The sequence below is a fragment of the Otolemur garnettii genome, unplaced genomic scaffold (genome assembly GCF_000181295.1).
Source record: "Otolemur garnettii isolate 467f Iridium unplaced genomic scaffold, OtoGar3 scaffold00006, whole genome shotgun sequence".
NCBI classification, from domain to species: domain Eukaryota; kingdom Metazoa; phylum Chordata; class Mammalia; order Primates; family Galagidae; genus Otolemur; species Otolemur garnettii.
In genome coordinates, this window is record NW_003852401.1 from 25,921,027 (window position 1) to 25,934,198 (window position 13,172).

A 13,172-nucleotide genomic window follows, 5' to 3' on the forward strand; every position below is an offset into this window, starting at 1 on the left:
TCATTTTCCTCTAAGTCTGTAGAAAACCTTTCTCAGAAACTACACAAAGGAGATGAACTGAAATTATTCTGGACACAGGAAGAAGACAAACCCTGGAAAAGGAAGCAAATGAGCTTACTTTTGATGGGCTCAGCTAGCCCACCCAAGTCATTCAAGACAGAGGGGAAGTGCATAATCAGAAATAAATGCCAATACTCACAATGGAAGTCTGCCGAGGAAGAGCAGAGCACAGAATATTCAAATCCTTGTAGGAAGGGCTGTTTTAATCCTTTGACTGACTAATCAGTCTCTTAGAATAAATAACAGCAACAGCTCAGTTTCTTAACATAGGGAATCTCCCTGTTGGGTGTTTATTTTGTATTTTTTCTTTCTTGTTGGCACCTACAGCGCATCTGAACAGATATCTCCAACCAAAGCGTTTCCTGCCTAGCAACTGGGAACAGCAAGAGCCCAGCCTCTCCCGGCCCAACAGCCAGATAGGCAGGTACTCGATGGAAGATAAATCATCCTTTCCCGGGGCTTAGCTGAAGCGCTAATCGCCTGTCTGAAACCTGATGCTTAACCCATTATGACTTGCTCAAGGTTTGGAGCTAGACAGCTTATGAGGTGAAGCTGGCTACAGGTTAAAACCAGAAGCTACAGAGTTTGTAAAACAAGCAAGCCCTGACAAGGGAGGGGCTCTTCAAAACCTCTCCGGAGCCTGGAGGAATTCAGGATCCTAAGGCCCAGGGTTTCATATTTGTAGGTAGTCCCAGCATTTTAACAGTTATGAAATTCAAACGTAACTACTTCTTAAGAAAAGATTATCTTCTCAAATATCACTATTATAAGAAACACATTATTTCATTTATAAACTTTAGTGTAAAATTAGCCTTCAACAGAGTAACAACTATAGCTTAACTACACATTGAAATGCAAAATTAATTAAATACTACTTTCAAACCCATCTCATACTGGGATGAAACGGCAATAAATAATAACGGATTAGAATATGTTTATTAATTTGGTTCTATGAAATAATTCACACTAAGAAAAAATATAACTCATCAACATAACTCCTATCAGGGAGGCTATTTTATTTTTCAACCACTTTGAGGTTTATGTAGTTTTCTGAAATATGCAACTTTTCCCTTGATCTGTTTAATCAGAACTTTAGAGATGCCACATTTCTGATTTTAAATGTCAACATAATAAATACCTTGAACAAAGGAAAAAGACTCTCCATATCCACCTGCTGGCTTAGCCATTAACAGTGTGAGCTCAGCAAGTTGTGCGCTTCATCATCTAAGAACAGGGAGGGAGGGAGGCTGGACAACTGAAATTGAAAAGATCCCCCACTCTCTCTTTTTTTATTTTTTGAGACAGAGTTAATTCTTGGGCTCAAGTGATTCCCTTGCCTCAGCCTCCCTAGTAGCTGGGACTACAGGCGCCTGCCACAACAGCCCCGGTGCATGTGGCCTGCACCCTACCCACTGAGCTAGGGGTGCAGAGCCGCCACCCCTCCCAACTCCTAACCTAGGTTTATGTTAGGCAACTTGTTTTACCCTCGGCACTATTCCTAATCGCACTACTCCAGGGAGAATATGAAGTACGAGTAAGGACAGACACTTTAATCCTTCTGCAAATTGAATCAAGAGACTCTGGAAAGTCATGGGAGGTACCCACAAATTAAAGCAACCCCAGTTTCTAACCAGCTCACCCTCTACCTTTAGGGTAACATTAACACAGACAACAGGTCTGGGACTCACCACCACGAAAACACCGCCCCTGCTGTGCTGTCCCTGCCTTCCCTTACAGATGGGCTCAGGAAACACTAGGTTGGGTCCAGCCAGACCGGTCAGTGCAAACTAGTTTTATACTTGACAAATAGCACGTAATTCCTGCTGTCAGGTTCACCGCAGTGGGCTCAGAGTTCTCTTTGAGAAATGCTCCCGCCCAGAAAAAATATTTACATAGCTGAGAGTGGGCTGCACCGGGCTGCTGCCGGCTCTGCCACCAGTCTTGGCCACTGTCTGGTTGACCCAGCCCTAACAGTGGCCTTTGTACCTCATCTGAGATTAGCACAGAGACAAAACCTGGAACCAAATAAATAAACTGACCAAGGGAACAAGATTCAAGCCTCCTTACACTTACCAGAGCTTGGAAAACAGTTGTGCCTTTTAACCCCATTGTCCTGTTTCTATGAAATTGTCATCAGGAAATAATCAAAAAAAGAGAAAAGTGGCCAGAAAGGGGGATGAGGATGTTCCCTGACTAATTCTCTACAGTGAGGAACATATGGAAGCAGTCCAAACATCCAAAGAAAAAAATAATCCAACCACTAGAAATTTGCTGAGGAATATTACATACTCATCAAAATGTTAATTTAAAAACTATTTTTTCCATGAAGACTAGTAAAAATGAGACAAAGAATGTTAAAGCCTCTTAGAGCTAAATACCAAAATACATGAAAACTTACTGAAACTGTGTTTAAGTTGGTATCCTGACAAAGATTAAAAAGAAATATTAAAAATAAGACCTCATGTGGAATTTTGAGTAATTTTTCCCTCTGTCTTCCTATCACATTTTATGAATGCTATCACGTTAATTTAAATTAAAAAATTTTTAATGTAGCTTAATAAGCACCTTAAATAAATACATACCTGTCTGAAAAAGGAACAGCAAGAGGGGACAGCTACAATAAACTGGCAAAGGTTAACTTTTAGCAAAATAAAGATGGTAACAGCAGGTGCACAAAGTCACGCACAATGCCCATCTATTTACTAAGTGAGGATAGTGATACAGTTCTTGTCCCAATGTCACAGCATCCAGCAGGGCCTGACAACAGGTACCTGTACCTAAGCAGGTGTTTACTTGATGAGGAGCTTGTGACAGAGACAAGAGAGCAAGGAGAACGTTCTTATCCCTGACATCTGACCAGTGCTATGTTTTTTTAAGTGTTTTCACAAGCTCAGCGCCTGTACCTCAGCAGCTAGGGCACCAGCCACACACACCAGAGCTGGCAGGTTCGAATCCAGCCTGGGCCTGCCAAACAACGACAACTATAACCAAAAAATAGCTGGGTGTTGTGGCGGGCGCCTGTAGTCCCAGCTGCTTGGGAGGCTGAGGCAAGGGAATCACTTAAGCCCAAGAGTTTGAGGTTGCTGTGAGCTATGACGCTACAGCACTCTATCGAGGTGACAATGAGACTCTGTCTCAAAAAAAAAAAAAGTGTTTTTACGGCTATTTCTTTATTTTTTTTTCTTATAACCATCTTGTGAGAAGGTAGGATAGCTATTATTATCTCCATTTGACAAATAAGCCACTTTGTTACTAAAGCAATTCTAAGCTCTAATTAAAGTTTCTCAACATTAATTAGTGTTTAAAGAGGTATCAATCAGTGCATCCAGTTTACAGCATGATTCAGAAACTTGGGGATAAGCAGGCTGTCCCCATCCCTAAACTCTGAAGAAATACAGCTGTTTTCCTAACCAACCATTCCCATTTACTTCCTAGCTAGCTACGAGAGAAGGGAACAGTCAGGAGCCATTTATGATCCCCTTATCTCATTACATTAACAAAAGACATTATGGTACTGTTAGCAATGCCATAATAAAACATTTTAAATTAATGGAAACAAAACCGTACCAGTCAACAGAAATAGGAAAGAGGACCTAGTGACAAAGAAACCCAGTGACAAATGGTTGGTAGTGATGGTGGGAGGGCGGTGAGCAGGGGAATAAGGTCTGGAAGGGGAACACAGGGAGGGCTGTCAGTTTTAGCAAATGAAAACTTACAACACCCAGTTAAACTGAATTTCACATAAACAATTAATACTATTTTAGAATAAGCAGGTCCTCTATGTTATCTGGCAACTGTACACTTCAACTTTCATTAGAATGTACAACCCTTGAGGAGGGCAGAGGGCTCTGCCTAGTTGGTACACCGTCGCATCGCCAAGAGATCAGAGAGCCTGGCATGTAGAAAGTACTCATTTGTATTTGCCATGTACTAAATATGGTTTATTTCTTAAACTAGGTGATGTGTAGACAGTGCTTGATACATAATCTTGATGCATTCTGTGTGTCTGAAATGTACCCTAACACATTTTACAAAGTATAGCATTAATGAATTACTCTTCTTTTAAAATCAGTACCTTTTACTCACTCTAACCGAAGGACTCCCTGGGGAAGTCAGAACATAAAGTCTGTGAGTTGCCCTTTACTCAGTTTAAACCAGGGGTCCTCAAACTTTTTAAATAGGGGGCCAGTTCACTGTCCCTCAGACCGTTGGAGGGCTGGACTGCGGGCCCTGGGACGAGTTGGCTGCTAAGCAGGACAGGCAGAGGCGGGAAAAACACCCGGCCGGCCGGATAAATGTCCTAGGCGGGCAGCCTGAGGCCTGCGGGCTGTAGTTGGAGGACGCCTAGTTTAAACCCTAAACAGGGATGTCAAGGTGAGATGACCAGTCACCAGGCATTTTGCAGCCAAGGGCACAGTCTGGACTTTTGGTACTTTTCTCAGCTGCTCCTCTTTGCTTCTGCTTTGTTTCTAGGTCCATGAAAAGTGGTTCTTTTATCACATCTCTGGCTTCACCTTCACATGAGATTTCTCCTCGTGTTCTACAGAGCCCAAAGCAGTAATTTTCAGGGGGATGAAAGGGAGAGCCCCCTTTTAGGCACAGCACAACACATCCAGGTATAGGACAGTTTTTAAAAGCATCTTTGGAGGATGAAAAAAAAACCAACATGATAATATCTTCCATACTTAAAAACTCCTACTAAAAAAGCAAGTAACTTATCTTTCCTATAGGAAAGACTAGTAACTGGCCGTCATTACTTGCCACATGGGTCTCTATCTCATCTTCATCTGGGATCTATAAAATGTCCTAATGTTATAATATTTCCAAATAGTCCATTTATAACCAGCATATGCTTTTGCATTGAGTATTTTTTTTAACAAAAAAAGGTGTTTCTTTTGTAATACAAAGTGAGAAATGGTAAAAAAAAAATATTGACTGACAGATTGATTCATTCCCCCAGGCTGAAGTGCAGAGGTTCAGCCATGGCTCACTGCAACTAGAACTCTTGTGCTCAAGTGACCCTCCGGCTTCAACCTCCCAAGTCGCAGAGTTGCTAGAACTACAGTCATGTGCTACCATACCCAGCTATAGCTATACTGGGGGACCGGAGGCGGGGGGCGGGGTGGGGGGGGCACGTGACGACAAGGAAGGTCTCATATTGCCCAAGCTGGTCTTGAATTCCTGGCTCAAGCAATCTTCCTGCCTTGACTTCCCTAAATGCTGGGGTTACAGGCTGAAAGAATGGTACTATTCTTTATTATTTATTTTTTTAAAACAGTCTAACTTTGTCTCCCTTGGTAGAGTGCCATGGCATCACAGCTCACAGTAACCTCCAGCTCTTGGGCTTAGGCAACTCTCTTGCCTCAGCCTCCTGAGTAGAAGGGACTACAGGGCCCACCATAACGCCTGGCTATTTTTTTGTTGCAGTTTGGCTGGAGCCAGGGTCAAACCTGTCACCCTCAGTATATGAGGCCAGCACCCTACTCACTGAGCCACAGGTGCTGCCCCAAAAGAATGGTTCTTACAAGCACATTCTCAACCATACTAAATATATAAAATTTATACTACCTGAAAAATAGCAAAACATTTATTCCTAGGTGGTAGTATTACCTTGCTTTATTTTTTTTTAGACAATATGACAATTCTATATTTTTGTCTACAGTGAGCATCATATATACATACACATGTATGTGTATGTATGTGTGTATATGACTCTGTGTGTGTGCATATATATATACATATATATATGGAAAAAACTTTTGATGACTGAGCCTCTAATCAGATTTGCTTACAGGGGTCATGATGACTAATAAAGCCTTCCTTTGCCCAGTCTGGACACCTGTCTGCAGAAATAATTTATAGCCAGCTACACTGGAGGACACAAATCAGAGCGCTTTCTTTTTCTTTCAAACTCAATGCCCAGGCCTGTCAGGAAAGACATAAACAGAGAAGAAAAAGTTATAGCTGGATCCAGAGACTTTAGGTACAAAGGAAAAAGGGAAGAGCGGAATAAGCCAGCTGGAAAAGGAATTCGGGGCCAAAGGAGTGGGTATGTTAATTTCTGGAGACAAGATTTTTGCCAGAGATACCAGAGGGTCCCCTGAGGCACTGATACCCTCAGCTGTTCCCCTGAGTGTTTAAGTGGAAGCAAATGGAAAAGGAGGGAAACCACAGCCTGGGGGGACTGAAATACACACCCACTGCACTCAAAATGTCACAACGTTCCAATCTCCCTTCTTATCAAATATTTTCATAGAGAAACAGATAATAATCCCAACTTTTATTATTTCATTTAGGTAAATCACCAAACTTCTCTGTGCCATCACGCAGGGATGATGACGGTGACCATGAAGACAACCACATAAGCTCATGGGATTAGTGCAAGGATTGATTACAACAGTGAGGGCAAAGCATTTTAGGCACCATGGTACCTATTTTGTGTTTGATCAATGTTAGATATCATCATTTCTTCTTTAAGTACTGACAGAAGTCCCTGAGAAAAATCTTTAAGTCTTGAGAAGCTGTATAGTGAAAACAATTGAGTTTATCTGGGCAAGCTATAGGGTCCTTGCCAGCTGGAATAAAGTCATGAAGTCATGGACATGGGCTGGAAACGTACATTTCAAAGGTCTCTCCTAATCTCATCTTTAAAAGTGCTTTACTGTTTATGACATGGACCTGTAAGTACATTTCTGGTGCTCTTGCTGGTCCTAAACCTGCAGGTGAATACATTTACCAATGTTTTACTTACGGAGAAATAGCCCTGCCCAACATTTCATGGTTAGTGCTGGGACTAGGACTCTAATTTAGGTTTACTGGCTCTAATTCCACGCTCCCTCCAGTATATAATGTTGCCATTGATCAGAGCCAACAGAACTAGAATCTTGGACTCAAGGTGTTCAGAAAAAATTTCCACATAGACGATTATTGCTCTCATTCATTCAGCTATTTGCAAGAAAACTCAAAAGAGAAAAGAATGCATGGCATGCTATTTTGAAGAGGTTTTCAGAAACTTCTGGTCATGGATCATCTCTTACAAGGATTTTCTCTGTTTCTTTTCCCAAATCTTATATACGCAATATTGGAATAGTTATGCAAACTACATAGTCACTAATATGACCAAAGTAAGAATCAGAATACAGGTTTTAATAATTCATAATATCACTTCTTGCATCTTCCTCTCTGGGAGAATCACACTACAGAATATACTCTTCTTCTCCGCCCCACTCCCCACCCCCATCGTCTTTGTTTAAAGAAAAGCTGCTTGGGAGTGGATAGCAGGGATTGGTTTTAAGCATCAAACCCATTTCCTCTTTCCTCATTCAGTCCTCAGAAAGAACTGCAAGAGGACTATACATTCTACTTGCATCAGCACACAGGATTTTATATTTATCTCTCAATATGTCAACAGAATGGCTTAGGTAATAATTTACCTGACTGATTTCAATACATAAAGACTCTAAGATGAAAGCAAATTTTCTCCACACTGTTCCTCAGAAGTGCATTAATGTACACAGTTACTATTCAATAAAAAAAGAATTTAAAAAATTAAAAAAAACTAAAATGACAAAAAAAAGAAAGCAAATTTTCTAAGAGAATTAAAAAAACAAAACTCCAATGGATAGAAAATTACTTTGAAATCTAGTTATCTAGGCAACTTGCTATTATCTATCCATTATTAAAAGAGAAATAAAAATCAGTTTCAACAAAAACATACATTTAACACAGACACACATTCCAGAGCCGAGAGTTACCTGAGGTGCAGCCGTTAACCTTTGTGGTGTGAGCCATGCTGGCTCAAATCCAATGACAGATCCGCAAAGTGAGGAGTTGTGCAAATTTTATGCATCAAGTTCCCAAACGCATTCAACCTGAAACAATAAAGAGCGTCCCATCAAAATGGATCATTTAGAAACACGTACGACACTGCATCTTAGACTTCAGTTTATAAAGATGACTTCTAACGGAGGGAAAGCAAATCAGAATGGGGGAGACCACAGGACTTGGCCATTCAGTGCTGAGAGAACACCCACGATGCACCTACCCTACCCTGTTCGTAGGTGTTGAAAGGTCACTAAACATAATCCTCCATGGGAAACAAAACAGGTTCTCCAGAAATGTAATAGGGGGGTGGTCTTCAAAAACAAATGGCCTCCTAATGCGTCAATCCACAACAGTACACAAACTACTTTTGATTTTTAAGCTTATCCTCCTCCTTTCCAAACGTTGGTTCAAAAGTTTCATTTATTCAACTGCAATTTCAAAGCAATTCTTGCACCAAATGTTTACATTTTTGCGAAGATTAACTTCATGGAATTCTTTTGAGACACCTCAAATCTTTCTGCCAACACCACCTTTCTCCCACGCAATCACCTTTCTAAAACGAATATGATTCAGTCAGTCCTCTTCTTTTTTTTTTGAGACAGAGCCTCAAGCTATCCCCCTGGGTAGAGTGCCATAGCATCACAGTTCACAGCAACCTCCAACTCCTGGGCTCAAGCGAGTCTCCTGCCTCTGCCTCCCAAGTAACTGGGACTACAGGAGCCCGCCACAACACCTGGCTATCTTTTGGTTGCAGCCGTATTTGTTGTTTGGTGGGCCCGGGCTGGATTCGAACCCGCCACCTTAGGTGTATGTGGCTGGCGCCTTAGCCACTTGAGCCACAGGCACCGAGCCCAGTTTTCTTCTTAAAATATAAAATCTTCAGTATCTCCACTATCTTGTTAGATAAATTTCCAATGACATAGTACAACACACAGTGAAACATTAGGGTTCATTTTGGGCAACATATTTCTAACTTTATATTGATTTTTCAAAAGTTACCTGAAAAGTTTAAATGCTTTTCAGGTAACTTTTAAATACCTGAAATCAATTTCTCTTTTAATAATGGATAGATAATAGCAAGTACCTAGATAACTAGGATTTCAAATCAATTTGGTAGCCCTTAAAGTTTTCTGGATTTTAAAGTTAAGATGACTACAGTAAGATGTATTACATGTGAATCTTTCTAAATGTAGAATATAAATGTCTTAACACAATAACTAAGAAAATGACATGAAGGCTATGTTAACTAGTTTGATGAAAATATTTCGAATTATATATCAAAACAGCACACTGTACACAGCTATGATTTAATAAAAAAATAAAAAAATAATCACAGAATTTAAAACAACAAAAGAAAATCACGGGGAAAAAAAACAGAAAAAGAACACGAATACTACCTTTGCTTTTTGTAAATCCCTTCTAGAAAATATTGGCCTAAAGAGGCAAACAATGATACGTGCAGAAATATTCCATTTCTATTGTGCCCAAATTCCAACTCTAGACTCACAAAATGAGAAGAAATTGAGCTAAACAAATTCTAAGCTATTCAGAAACCCACATGATCCCAACAGCAGAATATTAAAATAATACCTGTATACACTAGATTCTAATTTAGCCACTGAAATCAAGAGTTTTAAAGTAATATGGTAAAATACTCAAAGCATGTTGATTAGAAGAAAAACCAGAACTATCTACCATCCTAAATCCAATTTTATTAAAAACATGTATCTGTTTATACATTTAAACAAGTAGAAGTAAATATACCAAAATGCTCCTTGTGGTTGTCTATGGATAAGTTTAACTTCTTTATTACTTTTGTAGTAGTAATTCCATAAAAGAAATATTTAGATCCCTTCTATCAATATTGGTTTTCTTTTCTTTAAAACCACAGAAGAATAGAAAACGTACTAAAAAAATGCTATGTAAAAGGAAACTACCAGGCCACAATCACGGAGATTAGGGGTCAGAAATATAAGTAAATAAAAAGGAAAAGGAAATGGCTGATCACTTGGATCACAAAGGGTGAGAATTTTTTGCTGCTTAGGTAGTGAAATTTTTCTCTCCTTAAAGCTGACTACTGTGAAAATAACTCAGAGCAAACTCAAAAGAATCCCTTTTCTTTTACTGGATGCTTGTGACCCACATGCTCCCCTGCACTGGCAACAGTGACTAGCCCTCCTCCACCTGGAGAGACCACATTCTAAACCTCTCTTTCCTGCTGACTCCTAGTCTCAGGCTGGCAGCACAGCAGGGGCACAGGATGGGCAATCATCTGTTTCTCTAAGAAACAAAGGCCCTTCCTCAGCTCCGGGCTGTGGAACTTGGAGAGTAACACCCTCTGTGCAGTCAGTTAGCTCAAACAAACTGCAGGCTTTAGAGATATAGAGTGGGCATTATTTTCTTCTTCTTCTTTTTTTTTTTTGACACAGGGTCTCAGCTCACAACAACCTCAAACTCTTGGGCTTCAGAGATCATCCTGCCTCAGCCTCCGAAGTAGCTGGGACTACAGGTACCCACCACAATGCCCTTCTAGTGTTTTCTATTTTAAGTAGAGGCAGGGTCTCACTCTTGTTCGGGCTGGTACTGAACTCCTGAGTGCAAGTGATCCTCCTGCCTGGGCCTCCCAGAATGCTAAGATTACAGGCATGAGCCACCCTGCCTGGCCCAAGCAAGCACTTACCTTTTAAGAATAGGAGTGAATGTCTATAAATGTCTGACAAACGTAGCTTTATGAGAAAAAAAGTGAGGTCTGCCTGTGGTGGGGACACAAAGGAGCAGATGCCCAGCTTCTGGAGTTATTCAACTTATTATACTATTAACAGTCAAAAACAGCAAAAGCCTAAGCCAAACCCTGTTTACTGGCCCTTCACAGCCTGTGTGCTTGTACTCTTGCTTCATAATAGCTTATAAATACCACCATTTAAAATCTTGAGGGCAAAGCAGAAGACAAGAAGAGACAAGCTACGTACGTGTGCTGTGCGCTAATGAAGTGCACACCAAGGTATTTGGATGGAGATGTGCCCAGAATCTTCCTAGTCAAGCTTTGTAAACTTTGGCCCAAGGTTCTCTCCTGTTATTGACCCTCTTTCCCCTGGCAAAGGATCTTTATCTCAGATCCAAATTGGTTTTTCCCACCTGCCCCCAAACTGAACAATAAAATCAAAATGAGGAAAAAACCTAAATTCAGGAACTACAGGCACATCACTGGTAAAATAGCAAGACATCTTCCCTGGGCGCGAATCCCGGCAGTGTCTGTGCAAAGGAACAGTTGTATACTGCACTGCATGTGGATTCGTTGAAGTTATTGCTCACGTCTGACAGGTGGCCTCAAGTTATAAGGACCCATTCTTCTTAAGGATAAACAGATTCTCATGTCAGTGCATTGTGTAGACCAGAAAGGCTTGGCCCTGGTCCATTCCTCTGTTACAGATCAATAAACTGCTTCTTTTCTCCTCCACAGGAGAGTGCAAACCTGTAAATCTTAAATGGCCCAATGGTGGCTCAGTTCCGCTCACAAGAAAAAAGCACTTTTTGGAAAGGATTTAGGAAAATACAACAATAGAGAAAATAACGAATTCTTCTCTGTCTGTCTCCAGAAACTGGAGGTAACGGAGAACATTTTAGTAGCGCTCACATGTAGTACAGTGAGTAATTAAACACTGCAGGAATGGACCCCATACTTTACATGAACTAAAATGAAACAAATATGAAAAAGACTTACTAGGCTTTTTTCCTTAAAACACATTAAAAAAAAAAAAAAGTAGTAGGCTTAGCTCCTGTAGCTCAGCGGCTAGGGAGCCAGCCACATACACCGGAGCTGACAGGTTTGAATCCAGCCCGGGCCTGCCAAACAACAGTGACAACTACAACCAAAAAATAGCCGGGCATTGTAGTGGGTGCCTGGAATCCCAGCCACTTGGGAGGCTGAGGTAAGAGAATCGCTTAATCCCAAGAGTTTGAGGTTGCTGTGAGCTGAAACACCATGGCACTCTACCAAGGGCAACATCATGCAACTCTTTCTCAAAAAAAAAAAAAAAAAAAAAAAAAAAAGAAGGTAGTAGATTAATTGAGATTTGGTATATAGTCTAGGCTAGCACTATTAAACTATCAAATGCCACTGTCTTGGTAAAAAGATAATGATGACAGCACTGATGATACTGCTGATGACAGGTAACATTGACCAATGTCTTAACTACTATTAATTATTGAAATCTACTACATGTCACCTAAAGCCCACTGGTACCTTAACCTTTATCAGCGGTGCTGATAAAAAATAGTGTCAACAGGGAGCTGTGGTGGCTCATGCCTGTAATCCTGGCACTTTGGAAGGCCATGGCAGGAGGATCATCTGAGGACAGGAGTTCAAGACCAACCTATGCAACCACAAGACACCCGTCTCCACAAAAAAATAAAAAAATTAGCTGGGCATGGTAACACACGCCTATAGTCCCAGCTACTCAGAATGCTAAGGGAGGAGGATCAACCTGAGCAAGAGCAAGACCTGTCTCTACCAAAAATAAAAAAAAATGTTAGCTAGGCATTGTGGTGCGCATCTGCAATCCCAGCTACTCCGGAGACTGAGGCTGCAAGATCTCTTGAGCCCAAGAATATGAGGTTGCCATGAGCTATGATGACACCATTGCACTCTAGCCTGGGCAAAGAGCAAGATGCTGTATTTAAAAAAAACAAAACAAAACATAACTCACTAATTAAATGATAATAAAATGCTTATTAAAAAATTACAATCCATTAATTGCATTATATGTCCACATCCATATCCTCATTTCAGAGGTGTTAAAATGTGAAAAATGTGCTTCTTAAAACTGACTAAATTACATGTAGGGCACTTTTTGAAGCATTCAACAGTGATTGCCTTATTTAAAACTGACAAGCCTGCAAAGTTCTAAAAACCCTTTCTTACCATTTTATAGTTAAAAATCTAAGGCACAGAGAGGTTTAAAACTTGTCCAGGTCATACAGCTAGAATGACAGAGTTGACAGTGTAAACAAAGTAATTCAGTGCTAAAGTCCATGGTCTGGCCTGTGTGATTACATGATTGATGGATGGATGCAATTAATTGAACTTTTTTTTTAATTGAGACGGAGTCTGACTCTGTGGCCCTGGGTAGAATACAGTGGTATCACAGCTCACAGCAACCTCAACTCTTGGGCTCAAGAGATCATTATTATGTTATTTAGAGTAAGGATATTATTGTTTTAACAAATGTGAACTTCCATGAGTAATGTAAGGCAGTCGCCTTTGGGATGCATATGTTTTTTGCAAAGAT

General features: G+C 40.5%; 1 protein-coding gene across 3 annotated transcripts in view; it reads right to left on the reverse strand.

Annotated features, from left to right (window-relative positions):
* Positions 1-13,172, reverse strand: part of KANK1 (KN motif and ankyrin repeat domains 1) — a 133,370-nt gene that overhangs the window by 50,697 nt on the left and 69,501 nt on the right. For 2 of the 3 annotated variants that reach the window (XM_023508184.1, XM_023508182.1), the window contains exon 2: positions 7,815-7,931. In XM_023508184.1, the coding sequence (XP_023363952.1) occupies positions 7,815-7,851 (37 nt within the window). In that variant the 5' untranslated portion in view covers positions 7,852-7,931. Of the gene's footprint in view, positions 1-1,748; positions 1,869-7,814; positions 7,932-13,172 lie in introns of those variants that run through there. The other variant, XM_023508185.1, reaches the window with a different exon arrangement.